General features: G+C 40.6%; 1 protein-coding gene across 1 annotated transcript in view; it reads left to right on the top strand.

Annotated features, from left to right (window-relative positions):
- cdh13 (cadherin 13, H-cadherin (heart)) overlaps nucleotides 1-24909 on the top strand; it is a 516276-nt gene that overhangs the window by 142261 nt on the left and 349106 nt on the right. The window contains exon 2 of the mRNA XM_074678416.1: nucleotides 10570-10690. Coding sequence (XP_074534517.1) covers nucleotides 10570-10690 — 121 coding nt within the window. The remainder of the gene's footprint in view (nucleotides 1-10569; nucleotides 10691-24909) is intronic.

Here is a 24909-nt window from a genome sequence, read left to right as displayed (position 1 = left end):
CCAGCCTCAAGTGGGTTCTCAATGAACAGCAACTTTAAGCACTTCAACATAAGCTTCATTTTTTACTAACTGGATGCTGCCCCTTGATCTTAGAGCACCGGGCTTGCCAGCTGCACTAAACAGAAATGGCTACATTATTGCTGCTCCTGTCACGACATATAGCCGGCGGCTACAACATTCACTTGATGTCACGTTTCAAACCCTATGGCTACGTAACTGTACTGATAAATACCTTACCTCATTAAGGGAGTCCAATTAAAACAGATCTTCCTTATTGCATCTTTAGGAATTTAATTTACTTACGAGTTTTGGCCATGCTGACTTGACTGACCGGCAGGCACTCTGTAGATGTCTGCAAAGAGTCTAAAGACCAGTCTTTTTACCTTTTCCTAACTAGACCAAAGCTAGGTTGAGTAGAGCTGCACGATTTGGGGAAAAGGTGCGATTTGCGATTAGGTGGACAATATTGCGATTGCGATTGTGCTTGCGATTTAATAAAAAAAGTTGTGTCATGATGAGTCTACAGGCTTGCTTGGTTATCATGGAGAAAAAACTGAATTGCATGTGCTGACATTGCGATTGCGATTGCGATATCCTCTTTTGCGATTACGTAATTGCGTGTGCTGACATTGCGATTGCGATTGCGATCGCGATAATTGTGCAGCCCTAAGGTTGAGTTCGGCATTTCTAATCTGGCCCCTGCCACTTTGAAACTCCTTATCAGAAACAAAAGGGTGACGTCAAAGACACTACATCCTTTTATTATACAGCCTGTGGTAATACTGTTTTAAATGATGCATGACAGTCACACAGCTGTAACACCTACTTCTCTCTCTACTTTTTCTTTCCTTTCTCTTTTTTAATGCAAGCACTGAGTTTTAACTTTCTCTGTTGCAGTTTTAAACCAGTGCTAAGTTGTCCCAGCTACCTGCTGAGCCTGTGAAAACACACAAAATGTGAGAATATGAATTTTCACATTGTTCATTTATGTTCTTTGTTCTCAGTTTGGATTTGAGTCAGTATGATTGCTCCAAAGATTTGTGCTGTGACTTGTAGTGACACTTGCCACTGAAGCTTTCAAATGCAACAATATTAAAGCATAAAAGGAGTTCTGGTTCTGACTGCCCTTGGGACTGAGTCTTGTAATTAAGCATGTTGGTCTATGCTTGATGTGGAGCTTTGTTGTGGCTGCGAGTTGTTCTAATTTTACAACCAGACATTTTTTACTATTATCTGTCTCACTTAATTTCCCCCTGCTGAGGGTGTTCTCTCTGCCAACTTCTTCATGCGTGTACCATTGTATCACTGCCTACACTGATGTCAGGCAGAGCTTTGCCTGGTCGTTCAGCCTCATGCGTGATGAGTTACAATGGATGAGTCAGTGACTTTCTTGGGTTGCTTAAGTGGCTGCCTTAAGTACAAGACAGACTGCAAATATGCTCACTTCAGCACTTGGACTCTTCTACAACAGAGCCGTACTGTTGTGAAACATACTGAATGTTATGTTGTGGAGGTTTTTTTTTGTTTGTTTTATGTTGCTCTGAAACTTGTATATGCTGTTGAGCACTATTACACTAATGCTTGCTTTAGCTTTAGTTCTTAAGTTTAGTTCTCACGAGGTTAGTTCTATTCACTCAAAAAATGAAACAAATAAAATAATTTAAAAAATTTGTGATAATAATAGAAAAGATAAGAAAAGAAAGAGCTGATCTGATTTCTCAAACCAAAAGACAGTTTTCCTTTTTGGTCCATCTCCAACAAATTCAGGCCCAGAGATGTGGCCTACATGTCCGTATCGTGTTCATACAGGGTTCCTCTTTGCATGGTACAATGTGAACCTTCATATGTTAAAGCAGTGACAAACTGTTCACAAACAGTTGTTTTTGGGACCGATTTGGAGTCCATGCAGCGATTCCCATTACAGAGTAATGCCTTTTTATTAACTGCAGTGCCACCTGAGTGCCAGAAAGCATTGACAGTTATCAGCTTTGCCCTTTTTTTTATAGAGACTTCTCCAGGTTTACAATATCAATTCTTTATTGCTTCAGGGTCTGGGTGTTTTTTTTCTTTTTTTCTTTTTGGCATTACATATTTTAAGTGTTCATTTTCATTTTTAGTGGTCATGTCCTAGCTGTTTTGAAACATGTTGCTAATGTCACATTTAAAATGGGTTTACAGTTTTCACAAAACAATCCTACTTTTAGTAAGAGCATAATATAAATTGTTTTTTGTGCTATTTCAATACGTAAATTTGAGTTTTAAATAATTTTTATCAAAATCCTTTTAGGGCAGTCTCCAATTTCTTACTGAATGTAAGTTGTGACATGATGAACTGAAATGTAATTTCCCCTTGGGGATCAGTAAGATAATTCTGATTCTAGTTGTGATGAAGACGTGGGAAATCAAATCCATTAATTAAAGACTGCATGGTTAAATAATATATCACTCTAGTCACACACATCCTGTACCTTAGTGTTTCTGAGGGATCAAAATGAGCCACATTCAGAATGACCTGATACCGATCCTCTGGTCTATTTGTAGTTTGCCCCACTGATCTCTCCACTTTGTCCCCACATGCCCTTGGATTTATTTACCTCGGTGGCTCTCTGTTGATCACCTCATTAAGCTACAGCACAAGACACAGTTTTCTGTGGGTCCATCTCTGCTCGAGCATGTTAATTATTCCTTTTGGAAAGATTTTGTTTCATGCAACCAAGGCTCTTTGTTTCCTCCAGACTGGACCGCATAATCCCTCTGTGGCTCTGTGCTCTGACTGTCACACTAAGCCAATCACTGCAGAACAATGATGCCCTCACAGCGACTTCAAACAGGAAAAACACTAAAGCTGAAACCCAATGATGACACTTAGCAAAGCACTTCTTTTTGATGTTTATGAACATCTTCATGGTCAGGTCAGGTTCCAGTGTTTTACCTTGGTATGACTCATTATTTTTCTGCGTGCTGTACTGATCTTCTAACTCAAAATAAAAGCCTTACACAGGATTTTATTCTCTTATATTGTCATACAGTGAGCTGCAGTTGGGAGAGAAATAAAGCCATGTCCTACTTTGAATAGTGCAACAGAACCCTGCGAACACACGTCAGTGTGACATGAAGTGTGTATAATTTTCAGAGACAAACTGACAGAACACATGTCCCCTCCATACTGGTTTAATAAGGGCTCAGGCAGCGAAAAGAATAAGCCGTCAGCAGGTAGGAACCACAGGGATGAATGAACAGTTGCTCAGACGTAACACCTTGTTTGGATCAACTGTTATCTTTTTTGACATCGACAGCGGGACCAGGACACAAAAGTTTTACCATCCTTTGTTGGTGGCATTCTACAGTAAGGTGTTTCAGAATCTGTCCCTTTAACTGGGTTAAAGCGTGATGGGTATCTTTACTCGTTCAGACTGCAGAACATGAAACCATCTTTACTACGTGATTTTTTTATTTGGATATGCAAACATGTGTAAGCCTTCTTCTAATAGCCTGATGTATTACATCTTAATGTGTAACTAAGGGTTATTACCTCCACCAAGGAGGTTATGTTTTTGGGAGAGTTTGTTTGTCTGTGAACATCATAACTCAAAAAGTAAAGAACAGATCTTGATGATTTTTTTAGGAAATGTTCAAAATGGGATAAGGAAGAAGTGATCAAATATCAGAGGTGATCCGGATCACTGTCTAGATCCTGGATTTTTTTAAAGGATGTATATATAACTCCAGAATTCATGGTCAGATTGCTTTGCAAAACAATACGAGACAAGGTCACCATCATTTCTGACAGATGTAAAAGCAAGATCCAGATTCTGGTAATATTCTGGATACTAAGATCTAGCATATAAAATATGTACCGGGCAGTGGCGGTTGTTCTTAGACCACAAGGGAAGCTCAGCTTCCCCTAAAATGTCCCCAAAAAAGTGTTGATATGTACTGCTGTGTGTACATTTCATTGACTAAATATTCACTAGAATTCCTTCATCTTTTGTTCAGAATCAGCTACCTATCACAGGTAACAGGCTCCACCTCCTTCTCATTCATCTCCGCAGCGTCTCAGCGCTTTAACACAGACGGAAGCTGAGCGTCTTCTGACTTCAGTGGGGAAGCTTAGAGTGGGTTGTTCCACTGTGGAAACTGGATGGTCATTGGATAAACGCTGGGCTTTGTCCCGCCCATCGGACGCTAAGCGTCTCTGGGGGTCTATGAGGCAGTGGGCTGGCCTGGACGCTGGGCTTCTGCATGATGATTGGATGATCTGTCTGAGCCTGAATCCCTTTTTGATTGACAGTGAAGTGAGCCAGTCAGTGATCTTGAAGTATAACCCTCCGTCGGAGCATCTTCTCAGTTGTTCTGGACTGATCAGGAGGCTTTATCGGGCGAGTTTACCTTTCTTAAAAACGATGAGCGTTCAGAAAACACCGGTAAAATCCCTGGAAAAAACACCAGGTTGGTACGACAGGGTCACAGGTCATTTTCTTAAAAAGGAACGGAGGGTAGAATTTGTGTTTAAATAAATAAACACATTTATAACGAAGGCCTCAAAAAAATGAGCTTCCCCTCCTTGACTGACCAGAAGCTGCCACTGATACTGGGTCAGCATAATTTTCAACATTGTCTGGTAACAAATTATTGTACAAACCTGCAACTAACACCAAATTGTAGCAGACAGTCTGCTGAAAGGGAGTATAACATTAAAGTAGGACTAAAGTGTTGTGTGACAATCACAATATGCTTGGTGGAGGTCTGTGCTTTCTGAGTGCTTTTCTAGTTTGATTATGATTTATTTACTTTTTTTTTGTCAGGTTTCACCACTTGATTATTTTTTTTAAGTGCATTTAAATGAAATGTCCCAGCAAAGTAATTTGCAGGACAACAAAAATAGCAGTATGCAAAAACACAGATGAGCTGTTACCTGAGCTCACCTCGGTGTATGTGTAATGGTGTGTAAATACCCACAGTCCTTGTCTGTGCCGCTCCATCCCATGGAGTTTCAGGATCAAGCAGCTGCTTGTATTACAGAACGGCTCCTGTAAGAAATGTCAGACTGCCTTGTTGTTTGCCTGTTCTGTTGCTGAATCCTGCAGGCAAACTGTGTGCGTGCTGTATTTACTTACGTTCCATTAACAGAGGTAGCTATGGTTGAAAAAGCTTATGTTGTAATGTACAGATATTGTATAGAAATGCCACGACAGTAATGGTGGCTTTTTGTCTGGTAGAAACTTTCTTGTATTTGTCTGTAGAAACTTCCATATTATACCTATTATGAACTCAGTGATCCCTTCCTTTGAGAGCTGCAGTGTTTGGCATTTCACAACATTTAAGAGAATTGATTTGATGGAAATGGACTGTATTAAGTAATAGTATTTGGAAACTGGCAATCATCTCAATATAAAATCATCCTTTTGAGTTTGTCAAATAAGAATAAGTTATTAATATTTCCACAGGGTTAGGGACGGGTTCCCTTCAACTGGGGCCGCCATTTCGCACCGCTATGTTTCTAATGTAACACAAACTAGTAACATAATCTGATGTGAGTACCTTGTCCAAATAGACAAGATGGATTTCGACCTAGAATCTGACCGCTAAATATTCCCATTTCTACACTGTGCCTTTCATTTGAAGGTTAAAGGATAAACAAGATCATTTAAATCTATCATGTTCAAACTATTAAACTATATAGCAATTCAAATTGTCAGTGAGATGTTGCTTTCTATAGCCTTTAGACCACTCAATTCATATTCACACCACATGCATGCACCACTGCTATAAGCTGCTAAACTCAAGTGTGTTGCTCAAGGACACTCCAGTGTATGGACAATAGGTCCTGTGACCAAATCCCTGACCTTTATGTTAAGAGCTAACTGACTCCACCATTGAGCCACAGCAGCTCAGTTATTGTGAAACTGTGTTCTGTAAGCACATGTTCAAAAGTTTTAAAGTCAGTTCCTCCACAAAGTGCACATAAACATAACATAAAGGTCAAGATTCTGCTCTCTGAGGGTCAGACTGTTGGTCTCACACCCTTGCAGATGTTCAGCCTCCGAGGCCATCGTATACTTTATTTTATTAACTTAAAAACAGATGTGGGTGTTTGCTTTTTAATGTCCCTGAGGGCTGATATCTCAATTCCCACTTTGCATAGGAATACACCTAAGCCTTCATATAGACGCCTTCAGAAAGTGTTGGTATGGATCTTCTTATGTAAAATAACACAAAATGTGTCTCTGTCCTTCGATATACAGTTTTTAATTAATTCTTCTTGTTTGAAAGGAATTTCTCAGAGCGATGTAATGATGGGAAGCGTTGATAAAATGACTCAATTCATTCTGTTAGGCTTGACTTGTGTAACCTTCATGTCTAGTGCGTCCTTAAATGGATTCCTGATGGAGAACATTCCCCTCAATGATAGCCCCCTTTGCCAACAATGTGTCATTAGCATAGCTTTGCCTTAATGCTTTCATGGTCCTACTGTGAGTCACTGAGGCTGGATTAATATTTCCTCTTAATGGATGTTAAAATAGTTGTTCATGCTGTTTAACGGGGCTCAGGGGGATGTGTACCCTGTTTTTGGAGGTAACCACTTCCTTCTGCGCTCTTTCTCGTACCAGCCTGTGTGTGTTCACCTGTTAATGTCATGTCTTGTATTTGCATGTGGTCCCATGTACCCTTGCTATTCTGACAGGCTTTTGGGCCTTTTAGGCAACTTGATTAAGTTAATGGACCAACAAGCATTTTATCCCACCTTGTCAGGAAGCCTTGTGATAGAAATGAATTACTGTTCCAACATGAGTAGGAAAAGCACAAAGTCCCATGGGTGCAGTGATTACTTTGCAGGGACATTACATGTAATGACCTCGACGGCTGAACGTCTGCCAAGGTCTTTTCATCATGCAGACAGTTCTCCATTCACTGCGTAAATGCTGCTCACTGAGAGCCTTGTAACTTCATATAACTGTCACTCGAAATGAGAGGGAATATTTCACATCTGAAGATTTGCCTGCTAACTTTCTGTTAAAACCTTAAGGTTACATCATTTCTTATAAAACACAGAAAGCTTTGAGTTTTGGCTATTTAGCTTTTAACTTGCTTTGAAATGTTTACTTTAACAGATTGATGTAACTGCAGTCAGCATTTAATATCAGCCCAGTGACACAAAGGAACTTCAGCAAATACCCTTAATGTGGGATCCTTTGTCTTATGTTGAAACAGCTCATTGAGTGAGGAGACAGTTCTGAGAGATTCACAGAGCTCTTCTGCTTTTACATTTAGTAATATGCGCGACTGATGAGTCTTTTATAGATCTTGGTAATAATCTTTGAAAGGTTCTTTCCTCTCGTCTGAACATAAATGATACTAAGTGCCTTCTCACAGTATGTTTGTCTCTGGCTGTGAAAGATAGTCTGTGCTATTTTATGTAATTTTCACCACTGAATAATGCCTCCTTAATACGACACTTCTACCCATGACACACACATCCTTTATCTTACCCACACTTCCTTTTCCGGGTTTTAGGGATCTGGGGCCTCTCTCAGCTGGCATTGGGTGTGAGGTGGGGGACATCCATGACAGGTTGTTAGCCCATCACAGGGTAACATGTGGGTGGAAAAAAACACTTATGAATACTTTCACAACTACGAGCAATAAAGAGTGACCAATCGGCCTGATGAGCATGTTTTTATCTTTATTGCCACAGGTACGGGGAAAGTTGGTGGGCTGTTAATGTTGTAGGACAGGGGTGGCCAACCTGCGGCTCGTGAGCCACATGTGGCTCTTTGCCTTTCAGTGTGCGGCTCATCGATCCATTCATCGAAATATTTATAAAGTTATGAGTAGTGGTCTGCCGATCAATCTAAAATATCGATTTACTGATGCCAACGTTGGGTTCAGTATTGATCAGTGTGTGGGTGTACAGGTTGATACTTAAGTTTCAGTTTCTCTTCTCTCACTGGAAATTTAAACACACTAACAAACACAATACATCTTGCTTTGAAAACTGGAATTTTTTTAATTTTCATTTTATGTCATTTTGATTAAGTCTGAGTGGAAGTGTGTTTTTAAGACCATGTGTGTGATGTGGCTCTTCGTAGTACCGCGGTCATTTTTGTGGCTCTTGGTCTCTGACTGGTCGGCCACCACTGTTGTAGGAGGTGAAGTAGAAGGGTGGCAGGTTTTATTGTAAGATGAATGTGATGCATATTTAGTTTAGAAAAAGTTAGATCATGATTTTGTTTAGTGTATGGGTTAGGTTAAGGTAAGGGTTTGGGTTAGTGTGTTTAGGGTAGGGTTGAGGTTTGCATGTCTTGGGTTAGGGTTAGTGTGTGTTTGGGTTAGGGTCATCATATTTTCTTTGTATCGAGGCATCATTTATACCCTCTGTAAGTAAAATAAAAAGTATTCAGATCAATCATATTTATTTAAAGTTACAGGGAGCCACTGCAAAGGAGTCAAAGAGCCAGCAAGTAGCCATGAGATCATACGACCCAAGTCAACTTCACAGTCAAACAAACAAAAAAAAAAGGTTTTAAAATTGTATGCCTCACTTTAAGGTTTCCCATGGGGCTAACAAAAAATAGTATAATTAGTGAGTATGAAATACAGAGAAAAAATAAATAAATCAATAAAAAAGAATGATTCATGAGCACATGAATAAAATCAAAAAGTCCTCAAGGAGAGTCAGCAGGGCAGCAGGGCAGCAGACCCCTGACTACTGGGAGCAGCCGCGAGCTCGTTAAGGCTGAGGACCAGGTGAACCTCGTTACCAATCAATGGGCTCACCTGAGAACAAGCAGAGGCAGACACACACTACACACTGTAACACTGCATGATGCAATATGACAAGTTATTATTCACAGCAAGTACACCAAAATCATGCAACTACTGCAAGAGTATAATTTGTTTCTGGACTGAAAATTAGGAGACAGAATAATTTTATAGCATGTTTTCATGGGAAAAGCTTTCCTTTAAAATGTGCTTTGTCTTCTCAGCAGAAGGGTAAAATATGTTAACAGGTCAATAAAAGTCTTTGCTCCATTTCAAATTTAAATCTAAAGCCAAATTGAATTTTCAACTTCCTTTCAGTGTAAGTAAAGACATTTGTTTTTACACTGAACCTTAAATAAAGTCATTGTTGAATATACATAGTAGACGTCTGACTCTGTCCAAGTTACCCAGGACAATAAATGGGCCGAAATTCAAACAGAGCCTCACCCTTCTCCTTTTTTTCCTCTTTATCCAGATGTAGTCATTTCCTTACTGTTATGGTTCTGAACCGGATATGTATCCACTAGGACCCAGAAGCAGAGAAAAAGGAAGCAGGCTGGTGAATTTATTGATCCTAAAGATGTTTGAGGGAGGAGAGTGCAGGCAGGTGGTAGTCAGTGAAAAGAGCATGGCAGAGTGGGACGATGAGACAGGAGACCCATGGAGGCACTGGAGGAGAGAGAGGGACAGCAGTAATTAGTCACATAGAAACTTGAAAAGGTAACTTGAAATCTTGAAATTCTGGTACTCATATAGTTGGCTGATGTACCACAGGAGCAGTGGGTGTACTCTGGCACTGGAGTCCACACTCTGTTTAAGCCTGTGGTCCACACGAAACCAAAGTTTTACATCACTGAAAATTATGTGTCCCGAAAACTCTGTCCAAAGTGAAGATTTTGGAAAACTCCAGTTTCGTGGTTTCATGTAGACACCAGTAAAATGAGTTGTTGGTCCTTGAATGTCACAGTTGAGTGACGGGGGCTCATCCTGATTGGATGACACAGTTTTATGTCAGAAAAACGCTGCCTATTATGGGTTTGGCATGCGTCGAGCTGCACTCACCCGCAGATTTGCCTGCTTCTTGTGGACAAAAGTATTTTTTTAAAAGTTTGAGGAGGGAAATCTGTTTTTGATAATACTTGGCTACGTGTGGACAAGGCCTAAAAACTGCCTCCTGATGAGCTCGATAGGACCCAGGTGTGCAGGTGGGGTGCTGAGTGACAGTGCTGAGTGACAGAGCCAAGCCCAAGCTCTGTAGGGAAGACCAGGGAAAACTCCAAACAGGAGATACAGATCACCACACTTATCGTCTTAAAGGTAAATTTAAAAAATACTTTGTATTGACCCAACACCCCCTGAAACACACCTATTAATCATCAAGAGACTTACTGCAACCTGTTTGTGCTCTGCACCTTACTCAGCACCCAGATGGTGCCACTTAAGATGTCAATTCATCTTTTAAATAATTAGGGAAGCGCATTAGGAATAAAAGACGAATGCTGAATGAACAAAACTAAAAACTTGTTTGGAAGAAGAAGAAAAAGTATCCATCAGGAGAAAACCGGAGTGCACTGCAGAACTTATTAGTGCTCTTAAGAAACTTTCTGCGTGTCGGCTGATTTCTTTTGTCTCTTTACTTTTCCGTATCTGCTGCAGCCTTATGTTGTTTATTCGGGATTAATGAGGATTAAGTCTTAAATTATTTATTTTATTCCTCCACCTGCTTGTGCCTGACAGGTTTATCTCCACAGAAACCGTGTGTTCATGTTCATTCCTCTGACCTGTCCTTTGTTCTGTGTGTTGCAGGTTGCTCGTGTGGGTGGCCAAGAGGACGGAGAGCATGAAAGCTGTGTACCTGGCTTCCAGGTCAAACAATACCAGGTGGCGTACAGCGGACCATTCCAGAAAGGCCAGGCGCTTCTACAAGGTCAGCTCAAATGGACACAAACAACTTTGATATTTACAATATTACTGTTTGTGCCAGGCGCTGGAGTTTACTCTGCTGCACTCTTTCTCTCTGTGCTTTAAAAATGCTGCCACTCACCGACACAAATCTGCATGAGGGAGCGCAGAACACACACAGGGTGGAACACTAAACCCTTAGCCTGCAGTCTGTGTCTCCTGAGGGGTTGAATGGCAGTGTATCCAGAAGAGCAGAGCTTAGCCAGTCTCCCCCCAGGTCAACCTGATGATGTGTGTGAGTGTGAGTGTGTGTAAAGGTTGTTTTATGCATCTTATGAATTCTTCAACAGGAGATGCAACAACAACAACAACAACAACAACATAATTTGTTTGCAAATGAATTATTCTCCTTGATTGGATTATATTTACAAAAGCGTTGTTTTTCTGCTTTTGTTCCTTCCCTGAAGACAGCTTTGGGCTGCTCGGTTAACTTTGCATTTCCTGTGCGCCTGAACGCATGCTTGTTTTTCCTCGTGGCTATTGTGCCAGAGCGTTTCAGTCCCCGTGCACTGGTTACCATGCTCGAGCTGACTGAGACCCCCTCAGGACTGGGTCCCAAAGGGCCTGGGAGTTTCATTTCCCTTCCACTGCAGAAATGTGTGTTTGATCTCAGCAGGTTTATAATCACTACATTGAAGATTTGAGAGGAAGGTGGCAGGTCCTCGACTGAGCGGTCAGTCTCGACGGCAGGAAAGCAGCCCCACCATGATTTTGTTCCTGCAGTGGCATGTCAGATTCCCCTGAGAGGCTCCGCTCTAAACTCCATATTGCTGCCACAAGTTATTGGTCCACTGTGCTCCTCTGGGACCTGTCTGCAATGCCCTCTGCTCAGCTCTGCTCTGACTCCACAGAGATCAGCAATCATGTTTCTAGCGAGCATTCTGCTCCTCTGGGGCTGTTGGTGAGTCATGGCTGCTGGCTCGTCTTTCCATTGAGACAAAGCTTCCGCCAAGTTCTGCAAAGACAGGGAAGCTCTCACTTATTCATTAGCTCAATAAGCTATTCCTGTGTCTGCACCATGCTGTTGTGCTTTTCCCCATTACGTATGATGAAATATAACTGAAATATGTAAATTCAAATAGGAATAATTTATAGATTATTAATGCAGTCTGTCAGTTACTGTGAAGCTTGTTTTCATCCCTGTCTCATTATTCAGCTGCTTTATGTATTTCATCATTGTACTCTGTTGCATGTTACAAGATCATATTAGTGGAATATCATTACCTACCTCAGTGAGTAGCACACATCATGCTCTAACAATAAGTCTCATTTTTATGCGTCTCACTGAGCACAGAGGTGTTTTGATACAGCACAGAGTTCAGCGTGTAGTCCGCTCCGTCGCCTGAAAATACATACTTTCCTATCAAAGAGGCAAAATATGACAAATCTGAGCATTTTCTTCTTCAATCTCTTTTTTTTTTTCTCCTTTTCAGCTTTATTGTGTTTGATTCGGTCAGCCAGTGAGGCATTTTGTCATCTGGAGGTTCAGTGGTGCGTGTAGTAGGTGACAGAACTCAGTTCTGCTTTAGTGCTCTGCTCAGGGACGACAGAGTGCTTCTATTACCTTGAAAATGCTCCTGTCAGCAGAAACACCCTTCACCATGGGGGGTCCTACTGCTCACCAGTAATGGACAGAGCATTGGCATGCCTGCACTTACACTCACACTCCCTCTGCATATATGTACATGTGGATGGGTGAAGAAGAAAGAAGACAACATGGGACACGGGGACGAAAGCATTAGTGGGTGTTGCATCTTGTTCTTGTTGAGAAATAACACTGCAGAAATGATGTATGGTTGTTGATTTTTACAGCGTCTCTCAAAGACTCAAAGCACTTCCACAAACACAACCCCACAGTGAGCAGGGAAGCTGAACAGCAAGCTAAAAAACAATAAGATGATGCTGAAAACAGCATGCAAGAGAGAAGCAAAGAAGCAAATGAAGCACATGATTCATCTTATAGTGTAAAGTGTGCATCCCTTTGTTTCTGTTAGTTACTCTTCTGCTACACAGGGGCACATCTATGTGAGCTTGTTATTGACAAAGTAAAGAGCAGCAGAAGAGAACACTGTGTTTTAATGCTTGTTATTCAGTGCATCACCCGTGTGTGCAGGTTTTACCATCCGTTTAGCTAAATTTGAACCAATTGTCTGCTGAGTGAGCGCATGATTCATACACAGAGCCAGAGGCTACAGCCAGGCACAGTGACACATGCAGATTTATGGAAATGCTGCTCAGCCCTGTGCCACCTGCTGTTAGACCCCCTGTGTAATTACCAGTGGAGGGGCGGTCTGCATGTGAGAGATACCTGTTGGCATAGACCCGGGTTCAAGGACATCCATCTCAGCTAATGGCCACATTGAAGAAAACACAGGTATACACATGCAGAGTCCAAACATTCTTCACTTCCTGCTCCCATTCTGTTAACACTCTGGATTTTACTACCTGTGTGTTTCCTTTGTTTGTGTCCATTCACCCTACCTGTCCACCTCATCTGTGGTTTCTGATACAATGTGGAGAAGTGACCCCTCTGTTTGGCCAGCTCAATGAAAGGTCGTTACTTTGAGTTTGATAGAACTATGTGGAAGTTTTCCATCTAAGGCCATGTCCACATGTAGCCAGGTATCTGGGTAACCGCATATATTTTTACAAGTTTACGCCATAGACTGTATAAAACATGGATGTAGCCTCCGCGACCTCACCTGTCTGTTCCTGAAACCGCGAAATGAAGCCAATCCATGGACACAGCCACATTCGCTATGACACCAGCTGTGAGTTGTTTTTCAAGCAGCGACAGGGCTGTTTCTGATTGGACAATCAAACAATCCTAATAACTTCCCAGTTGCAGAGATAGAAAAAAATTCACTCACTGTACCGTGTGTGATGACAATGAAATCAGCGTTTTAGAATCAAGCTGTTTTTTAAACCAGGCTGTGAATATGTTTTTTTAATGCTTTTAAAGTCAGTTTTTTTGGCTCGGTGTGTACATGACTTCTGGGGCCTGTACTACGAAGCTGGATTAAGTCATCCAGGATAACTCTGTGACAACTCGCTGAACTTCACCGGATCTCCGTTATCCAGATCTGCTGTACCACGAAGCTCGTTATCAACTCGATAAGTGAATCCGGCTGGGATCTGTGCGCGCTCACATGAAATGGGCGTGGTTAGCAGCTCCGGAGCATTTTCAATGGACACTGGAAAAGAGAGCATCCTACTTTACAGCGGAGGAGCAGCAAATAATCCTGCACAAATAAGAGGAGTACCGCAGTATTATCCAGGCCAGGAGCACGACTGCGGCCGCGAGAAGCTGGAGGGATTGCTGGCAAAAAATCGCCGCCTCTGTGAATGCGTAAATTTCCAAAATGCTGATATTAATAGACCTATCTCATCATGTGACGACACGGGCAGTTAGGTCCTTATTCATTCATGTTGTCAGTCAGTGTGTGTGTGATCAGCATCGTATCCGACCTCATAATTAGAAAAAGTCCACTTTCCTACAAATCCATAGGAAAACGCTCATTACAGGCAATTTGTATTGCAGATGCAATAGCAGTGGGGAAACAGGACGTGGGAGAAAATAAAAAAATAAATATAAAAACATCCTTCAAAGTGGTCAGTATGAACGATTCCATTTGCACACATTTCTACTTTTCCCTGACAATGTCTCAGTTATGATGATCAGTAAGATATTGTTTGTTCACAGCCCATAAGAAAAAATGTTGGGCCAAAATGACAGGGGGCGGTCCCACGCCGGAGGACTTCACTCCGGCTGAGCAAATTGGTGACTGAGCGGTCTTTCATGCCCGGCCGAGAGAACGGATTGGTCAGCGGGCGGTCTGTCACACCCCGTGAGCTCTTATCCTGGAACTTAACCTGCTCTGGACCAGGTTTGGCGTTCAGCATCAGTTACTGAGGCAACATGTCTGGATAAAAAGAGATCTTAACTTATCCTGGAAGTTATCTCGCTAAGAGCTAATCCAGCTTCGTAGTACAGGCCCCTGGTTTTTCTGCAGCAAGCCTCAAGTGGATTCTCAACGAACAGCAACATTTAGCACTTCCGTATAGGCTTCATTTTTACTAACCGGATGTTGCCCCTTGGTTTACACCTGTCATCAACACAAAACCGCAGCTTTACGTCACTAAAAACTCCAGCCGAAGTGAAGATTTCAAAAAACTTTGGTTTTATGGTTTTGTGAGGACACTGGTACACAGAGTTTTTTATCTTCAAATGTCACAGCTGAATGATGAGAGCTCATTCTGGTTGGCTAGTACAGGTTTTACATCTGGAAAACACAGCTAGATATGGGTTTGGCATGCCTCGAGCAGCACTTATAGCAGATTTGCCCCGCTGTGTGTGAACAAAAGTATTTTTAAAAATGTATGAGGGCTGGATATTTGTTTGTGAAAATACCCAGCTATGTGTGGACATGGCCTGAGTCAAGTGGCAACTTCCTGTTTAAAAACATGAAGCAATAAACACAAATAGTTTGAATGTCTCATTTTTTCAACGGCACACACTTCAGAGAGAAGTTTTTAAACAATTTATTATGTAGAAGTCACTAAACTTGCACATTTTGCCAAAATAAGGACATAGTTGACTTGACTTGCGAGAGGGTGCCCTATAGCTATTTGTAAAGAGACCAAAGGCCTGCCTCTTTACCACATAGTAGCTCAAACAAAACTTGGTCAAATTATTTTTTTTCATGAGTAATCTTCTTTAAAACCTTATGTACACACAAGGTTAAACATTAAAAATTTTTGTCCTTCCTGTGAAATCTCTTTTGTATGAACACTCAAGAGCAACAATCGATGGTTTGACTAATTACTCTTTACTACAATTTACACGTCATCACATCAATTTAACTATAAAACAACCTCAAACCATTCTGAACAGAGTGTGAATTAATTACACCAAACAAAAGGCTTCGTAGAAAAATCCCAACAAGCTGCATTTTGCAAAGGCCTTGATTTGATATAAGGTTGAAATAAGTTTACCCTGATGGTGAGTAAATCCATCCCTGATGAACACTGAATGAAGAATTTAGAGAATTACTCCTTTATAAGCTGTCAATGCTAACTAAACACAAGCTGCTTTAAAAGATTCAAAAGAGACAGGGACCCTATGCGTTTTGACTCCGATGGTATGTAAGCTTTGCCTTTGTATACTGTCAGAAATGTTTAATTGCATCAAATTTTCTGCATACCGAATGAAATCTCCACAGGGCTGAGGAGCATTATGCAGGTGAGGGGGTGGCTGACATTTACTGAAGGATAAATTAGGTTCTCAGCTCAAAAAAAAAGTAACTTTCCCCATTCTTTCTCCCAGTGGGTCCGCCTTGACATGGAGAAATACAGCAATGAGATGTATTGATTTTCACATGGTGTTATAGCTCACCTTAGTTTTGCAAGCTGTTTCTTTCTGCCTTGCTGCTGCCTCCTCCAAGGTAGCAGTAAAGTTGATGCAGTTTGCTGTCGCCAACCTGGCAGCCTGTCAGGCATAATGGCACTTCATAATATCAGTAATGCTGTTGCTGTGCAGAAAGCGGACTTATTTAAGAACATTTATAGCCAGGAGAAAACGTTATAAACGAGGCCATCATAAGAAGACATTACATTCTGTTAATTCATGCAAACGCGCTTTTGATTTTACAGTGCCCTGGGATGCTACAGGGCTTACAACGCTGACAGCCAATAAACTGTGGAGAAGAAAAGAGGAGAGCTGCCTTATCTGTATCCTGCAGAGCAAGACCATGGCTCTGTGAGGCTTTCCTACACCCAACAGCAAACATGATTACTCCTAAAAACATGGAAGCCTTCAGCCAAATTGCATCACTCACATCCTTTAATTAATCATTCTTTTGGATTTGACTTCAAGAAGTACACCTGAAGCAGGCGGTCCTCTCCATGCCTGACACTACTGGCAGTCAGGTGTCCTCCTCCTGCTCAGCAGCAGTGAAAGAGCGGCTCTCCTGGCTGGCACGGGGCCCAAAGCATATTAACTGCTGAGCCTCAAAGACCTCTCAACTGGCACATCTCTTGTGTCTTGCTTGCGCGGCCCAGACTTGATCATTAAGGCAATTTAAGAGTACTTGAATTCTGATAGTGCTTAGTAGTTTTCGATAAACTAGATAAATGGAAAAGCTCTCTTATTTGTCACATTTTCCTCTGACTTGGCGCTGCTCTTTAGGTTAAGCTGTCCTTTGTACTTTATCTTTCCAGGCAAACTAAACTGTCTTTCATCAAATACTCCACAACACAATGTATGAAAGATGAGTTTCACTCGTGCACTGGTTCCTCATGTGTCTGTTGCTCATGCAGATGCTATAAAAGCCTTTTCTTCTCCACTCAGCCCACTAGACAGTCTTCAGTGAAATACGTAAAACTAGAACATCCTTTCAATCCTTTGCCCTGCCATTTAGAATGTCATTATGTTACCGCTGTTACTTTACACAAATGTGTCCCACTTAGGGAAGAATAACAGGAATACAGACATTATATCTACCAGTTAGCATAGTAAGAGCCCATTCTGGCCAGCTGTTTATTGCTGCTGCTGAGTAAAATGCCATTGTGTTTCAGGCTCAGAGCCAAATGTGTATTTCTGTTAGGTTGTTTGCATAAACTAAAGTGTAAACTCAATTTTAAAGAAGATTCTCTGTACCAAGATGTAGCAGAGCCACAAAGAGTCAGGCTTCACTGTGAGTAAAACTCTGCTGTGTCCCACATTGCAAAAAAGTTTAAATTTTATCAAGTGTTTTTGTCTTATTTTCAGTAGAAAATGTTTTTTTGGGGGGGCTTAATATGAGGCACATTCACCTGACCAGTCAAAAAAAATGTCTTATTTCAAGTTATTTAGAGACAGAAATGAGGTCTCATTTGCTTGTAATGAGTTAAAAAAAAATCTGCCAATGTAAAAAGAGAAAAGTTACTTGTATTGAGACATTATTCCAGTTTCAAACAAATTTTCTAGCATTTTTTTCTTATTCCATTGGCAGATTTTTTTTTTCTTGTTACAAGCAATTCAGACCTTATTTTTGTCTTTAAATAACTTGGAACAAGACAATTTTCTGGACTGATAAGTTTAATGTGGCTCATATCAAGTATTTTTTACTTAAAATAAGACAAAAACACTCACGATATCAGTTTTGCAGTGCACTCATGGTTGTCCTAATTACTCATTTTGGCATCATGACCTGTCCTACCCTCCTTGACCCACCAAACCCACCCTTCCAGTGCATTTGTGAGGCTTGTGAGGCACACTGGGATTGGTCGTCTCTTGCACCCTCTCTGCACAGCACAGTGTCTGTCCCGATCATGCCACTCTCATGCCTGTAATGGAGGATCATAAATCACTCTCTGAAGCCGGCGTCACCAGGACCTGCAGCTTCTTTCCAGTGTATTTTTAATTTCACCATAAATCAAGGTGTGCTTTTGACAAATGACTATAATTACAGCAAAGGCCATTCTGAGTACGGGTATGCATGTGTCCATGTGTGTGCTGTATGTGAGTGTGTGGACAGGTCTCACTTTATTCTTAGTGTCGTATGCACAGTATGAGTGCTGTGAACATTTTATATATCTGTAACAGGTATGAAGGCAGCGAGGGAGTGAACAGAGAGGAATAAAGAAGATAGTGTGCGTGGGACCCTGATGGACTTGTCTGTCTCACAGCTACAGTAAATCTTATATGGGTCAACCTGTGGCTGTAGGCAGCAGATAGATGGTTGTGTATAAGGATGGAAGTTATAGGGACTGATGTAGAGAGGCAGGAGAAGAACTGAGGGAAGTATCAAGAGTGCTGCCTGATCACCATGTTGGCAGCAATTTAGTAATAGGTGAAAAGAAATAATCATACTTTATAAAAGCCAAGGCAAATTGGCTCAAATTATTTTTGGAGCACCATTTATACAAAGAGCAATTCAAAAATGCTTTACAGAGTGAAAAACAAAACACAAATAAAACAAAATAAAGGAAAAATAATTACATAAAATATAAAAATTAATGATATAATCAGGAAAGAAAGAGAGAAAGAAAGAAAGGTTAAATACATATTTTCACTAAATCACAGTTTGAATAAAAAGGCATTATTTATTTAGTAGAACTACCTCAAAGAGATATCAAAAACCAACGTTTAAAGTGAGTTTTTATCTATTTGAGGGCAGTGTACTCAGAATAAAAGAGGACTGTTTTCAGCCTGGACTTAGAGGCAGTCAGAGACACAACTTGTCTAACATTAGCTGGCAGCTTATTCCAGGTCTGGACTGCTTCTCTTAGCTTTGTTCTGACTCTTAGCATCACTGTGACACAGCAACAGTTCATATGTCACAAGCCTGTCACTGGTGTAATTTGGCACTGAGCCACAAGATTTCAAAACTGGAGTGAAAAAACTTCATCAAGACTTATTCAGCGACATTTTGAAGTTGCTGAAAAGCTTCATTCAAAGTCCTGTGAATAGACCACTGCAGTTATCTAATCTACTGGAAATAACCTCTCAAGGTCTGGCTTTTGCATTATCCCTCTGACTCTAGCTTCGTTGCTCAAATGGTAAAACAGCAGATGAGTCTGATTTTATGTGACCCTGGAAATTTTAGTACAGGATAACTCTGAGATTGTAATCAGCGTTGCTGTGATAGACTCCTCGAGATCTAGAGATTAAAGTGTAAGGGTCTTAAAATGGAGCCTTGTGGCACTCCCCATGTTTTTCACCATTTGGTCTGACAGACATTTCCATTGAGACAAAGCCCTTTCTGTCATTAAAGTATGATTGAACAGTTTCCAGCATTGGTAAAAGCTACCTAGATATTGTCAGTATTAACTCAAACAGCCGTGTTTGGGGTGACACTCAGAGTTAGAGTCAGTCTCTGTTCAATCAGTTGGCGCTGAGTCACAGACTGAGGTGTCCTTGGGCAGGACATCAAACCCCAAATAACTCTTAATGACAACGACAGAATGCAGAGATTGAGTAATACCCATGGTTCCCTGCTAGGGTATCCTTGGCCATCAGTGTGTCTGTTTTTCTCACACTGGTATTTTAGAAAAACCTTGTTTCAGCTGAAATGCTTTGCTTTAGCTACTGTCTCATTAAGGCTCTCCACTGTAAAAACTCTCTTATCACTTGATGCCTGTTAGGAGCTGAGCTCTGGGCAGACCTTGGTGTTTGAGGCCCACCCCTCCAATGTGTGATGAACTAGTTATGGGATCCTTATTGATTGGCCTTATCATTTCAACAGGTCTCATGGAGATCTCCTGCTACAACAGACCATTTGGAGCTGTTTACAGACAGATTCAGGAATCTGTACAACATATGACTACGCAGCAGTTTGAACATCTGAGAATGTTGAGTGTGAACATCCAGCAATGTATACGCATACTGCCCCTTTTTTAAAGAAACACCAGCCCTAATTTGAAGTCATGTGTCTGACCACACTGAATGCTGCAGACTATTTCAAAATGCCAACTGTCATTGCCTGCTGTTTGTCATCAAGCAGACAGCTTACAGCTCATTTTTAAAATTAAATCACAGGAAAACCTTCATGTTTCAACTACATCCCCTTTCTCTCTGATTGTACTTCAGTTTTAGAGCTCATCTTGTAAAATGCTCAGATGGATAAGGCACCTTTCTATCAGCACATCTGCTGCTGGCTGTGAACTGGCATCTCAGTCCACTGGCACACAAACTGGCATCATCAGTCCTGAGAGGCTGCCTGTAGAGGCTGCAATCACAGGGCATCAGGGGTGCAGGGACAGTGGTGCCAAGACCCCATCTGCAATCATGCTGCAATTGGCAATCTTTGGTTCACTATCTGTTACTTGCTGTCTACATTCTTTCTCCCAATCTCTCTGCTCACCCTCCATCCTTGAAGAGGATCACTTTTGCTTCCTCTGTACACTCAGGCAAGATATTTACATTTCAGATGCAAATTGCAGTACATCTGCTAGTCGCTCTAACAAACATCATTCATGGCACCCCTGGAATGAAAAATAAGTCCACATGTTTAATTCAATACAGTCTGTTCTCTAAGAGGGCACTCATCAATTAGTAACATGATGTTTTATAATTGCAGCTCTGAAGGACTTATGGGAGCAGGTTTTGGCAGGCACATATGAACTGTCAGCTTTAATATTACATTATTCTGACCAGACATTGGCACGTCTTGTGTCTGTAAGAACTAAAGAGCTTGGTTTTACATGATGCACGTTGCTCAGAACTTTCCCATGTGTTTGTTTATTCTCCCAATTTGCTTTATGTGAATTCAATGCATTTGTTGTATCATTATCGGTTTTGTTTAGTCGTTTTCTATTCCAGCTTTACACCACTGCAGAATAGCAACAGTGATGGACTTCTCTTTCAGCTGTCAGAGCATTTGAATTACAACTTTGGCTTTTTTAATTATTGCACTTTGATGAGTCTGTAAAAGAAGATTAAATGCATCCTCAGATCTGAAGCTTTAATATCATTAAAATGTTTGCAGGACATCCCTTTGGACATGAATACAAAAAGCTGTAGTGAATAGGTGTGCACAGTCTATTCTTGGAGTGGAGAAACCTTTGTGCTGCTCTCTTGGAAACTTTAGCCCAGGTTTTGTGCTGGTATGTTTTTTTTTTTTCTTTTTCTTTTTTGTCCGCTGCACTCAGGGGATCGATTTGGCTAGCTGGCTTCACTGAGTTCTTATAACACTGAACAACTGGATACAACATCAATACAACTTTCCTGGTGTGACAGTTTGAAAACCTCTCCAATCAATTATGGTTCCATTTCTCTTAGCATGAGAGAGTGGTGGCTTTTTTCTCCAGATTATGAATGATTTTTAGAAACTTTTACTAAATACTCTCTCACACACACATTTTAAGCAGTATGGACATTGGTTTTTGATGTTCATTGGTTTTGTTTAAGGAAATGTTCTCCATCAGTCTTTTTAACAGGGTGAGAGTAAATGGCCTGTGGTTAACTGTATCAAATAAATGTATTTTTTTGTCAAGTTAAGTTAATATCAGCAGTATTCAATTACAGTAAGTTGAAAGTGATAGAATAGGGAAAAGTACCATGAACAAACACAGAAACGTAATTTTTCTTCAGTTTCTGAAGACTTCATATTTTTCTGCTGACCAAATATCCTTCAGGTCAGTGGGCTGCGTCCTGTGCACAAGCACAAACAAAATACAGATGCAGAAGGGTCCATTTTATAATGTTGGTGCATTTTACCCATGCAACAACTGCATGTCTTCACATGCAAAGTCAACATAGACATACTAAAACTGAAGTTTATCAAGCACCCATTTGAGGCTGGCTTCAAAAGCACTGGAAGACACAAACATGGTCTTTTAAAAAAGACTATCCTTACAGAAAAAAAGTAACTTTTTTAAATAAATGTAGTAAGTAAATGTATCAGTTAAGCCTATAACAAGGCATGGCTGGTGTAACTGTCAGGGCACCTAGTAGCTGTTTGCAAAGGGGTTGAAGACCCTGCCTCTTTACCTCATCCTAAACTGAACAGAGCTAGGTTCATTCAGGGTTATCAATATGGCGCCCACTACTGACAGGTTCTTAAACTCTGTATCAGAAACAACTTAGTGATGTCACAGAGACTTTCTCCATATGTTATATAGTCTTTGGTTTTATCCTGTAGATGGGGCTAAAAGAGACTTGGATCACTTCAGTGCACAAAGTAAACCAGGTACTTGGCGGACCTGTTTTGTGGCACCACTCTTAAATAATCAAAAAGACGAATGAAGTCCAAGCAGGAAGGAATGTTGTGCATCATGCCAAGCTGGTCATAGGCAGTGAGTCCATCCATACTTCATAGTATGTAAGTAGGTGTATCTGTCTTTTTTTTGTTTGTTTGTTTGTTTGTTTGTTTTTTTTTTTTTTTTTTTTTTTTATGGTAAGACCTCTAATACAAACATATGGTGTCCAAAACCATCAACAATGCTGCCATATCAACTCCTGTATTATGGCAGATGGTCCTGAAGAGAGCTACACATCTGCATGGAAACTGTTAAGCTCAAATACAGATTGCTTCTAACATAGGAAGTTTTTATCATAATAATCTTAAAGAACTCCTCTCTCATCTTTTGTTTATCATTTCCTACATCAAGATCTGTCAGGAAAATGTGGCTCCATGAAGTTTAATGAGACACTTTTGCTCCTTCCTGAGTTTTCACAGTGTGAACGTCTGTTTTGTTTACGTTTTACGTGTAAGGAGGCACCTCAGTGTGCTAATATGGATGTCATTCATCTGGTACGTCTTGAAGTCATTATCCCTAAGTATCTAACACATAACATTAGATGATTTGTGTTGTTACTTTACCATCAACTGTTAATGATAATCAAGCTCCTTTTACAGATTTCTTTCTTCACAGTGTCTGTAAGTGTATTTGGAATTGTAAAGCAGGGTGAGATTTTTTGTGCAGCAGAGAAAAGTCATCAAATGTCTCCCTGTTTCACAGTCACAAACAAACCATCAGTACCTCATTATTTCACGGCCTCCGCTCCATGCAGCGCTTGTGTTTTTCATTCAGCTGTCACTCTAATTATGAGCAGCAGAGTTACATCAATGTAAAGACACATAAGCAAACATTTTGTGTTCCATGGGTGTATCTGTTCTTTCACGATAAGACCTCTGACACGCACATCTGGTGCCCATTGCTGAGTTTCCCTTTTTCAAAGCTATTACATGTATCATTCAGTGCTGAGCTGCTGTTTTCTGCCGTTGACATTTCAAGACTCATGTCTGGGTCAAACATAACCTCAAATTACCTTCCTAATATCAGGCTCAGACATAAAGACAGCTTACTGAATGTGACAGCCTTTTGAGATGTACTTATCCTTTTTATAACTCTGTGTGGTGCATGTGCATGAGCTGACATATGTCCTCTATTTATCCTCAGCAACCTAATAGTATTTACAGTCTAAGTTGCTCAACCAACAAGATACTTAACAGGATGAATCAGAAGACAGTACAGTCAATAAGACACAATTGAATTTATGTATGTCAGCCATTTCTATTTTCATTTCTAAAAGTTTATTTAACAAAAAAAAACAAACAAACAAACAAACAAAAAAAAAAAAAAATACAGCCAGTGGCCAGTGAAAAGACAAATGCATTTTAATCCACAGTTCAGGGTAGGGTGACCAGGTGTCCCGCTTTTTGCGGGCCTGCACAGCATTTTAATCACTTTCCCACTTCCCGCAAATTGAGACGATATCCTGCATTTGATCAACTCTTGCTCTCCAAAGTGCGGCAGTCTCTTTTCTGAAAGCATGATCATCCAGTAGCTGAAAGATGGCTATTGCCATTACGTTTGTCCGCTGTTAATCAATATAAACGTACATGTGGCGTCAGGAGTTTATCAACCTGTCATCTGTGTCCTCCTTACCCATTGACATGAAATAGAAATGTAAAAGCCGTATACACTGAACTAAAGATTTTGGTGGAGAAGCATGAAATTCCTCAGAAAAAAAAAAAAAAAAAAAAGATCTAAGAATATATTAACTAAAGGTCAAAACCAGTGCAGGGTGGTTCACAGTGAGTGTTTAGGGATCTTGATCAGTTATTTCTCCACTCCACAGGGAGGTGAGTATGACGCAAAGCGACACACGTCTTGATGTAAAACCTACATAAATGTCTTCTTGTTGAATGTTCTGTGTCTCTTGTTATTGTCTTTAGTTTGTGCTTCTTGTGGTTTTGATTTGGTTCTTGTCTTGTGTGTGTCTTTTTGGAATTATTCTTAGCATTTCTGTGTTATGTATCTAGTCTCTGTCTGAGTTTCCCTGTGTTTGGTTTGGTTTGGTTCTCCTTGTGTTTCCCTTGTGGTTGATTGCCCCTCATGAGTTTCACCTGTGTCTTGTTCTGCACCTGTGCTTGATTACCCTTCCGTGTATAAAGTCTCTGTTGGTTCGTTGTATGCCTGCTGTCACTATTGCTGTTCCCTTGTGCCTTGTATTTCCTGTGCTTCTTGGTTTCCTCCGTGAGTTTTCTGGTGTTTTTAATTTTTTTCCTTTTGTTAGAGTTTTTGGGTTTACTTTGATTTTTTTTTAGTTAAGTTAAAGTTTTATTTTATCTGCATTTGGGTCCTCCTATTTTGTTTTTACCTGGGAATCCTGACAACTCTAAATGTATTACAATATTTCAGAATCTTTCACAAGTAGATTTTTAATAGTTTTTATGAGGATCATTTTCCTGTGGC

Source organism: Halichoeres trimaculatus, unplaced genomic scaffold, assembly GCF_033239565.1.
Source record: "Halichoeres trimaculatus isolate MK-OKI-2021-1 unplaced genomic scaffold, fHalTri1.1 fHalTri1_scaffold_10, whole genome shotgun sequence".
NCBI classification, from domain to species: domain Eukaryota; kingdom Metazoa; phylum Chordata; class Actinopteri; order Labriformes; family Labridae; genus Halichoeres; species Halichoeres trimaculatus.
The sequence above is the reverse complement of the archived record's forward strand: the minus strand, read 5'-3'. Positions and strand labels throughout refer to the sequence as shown.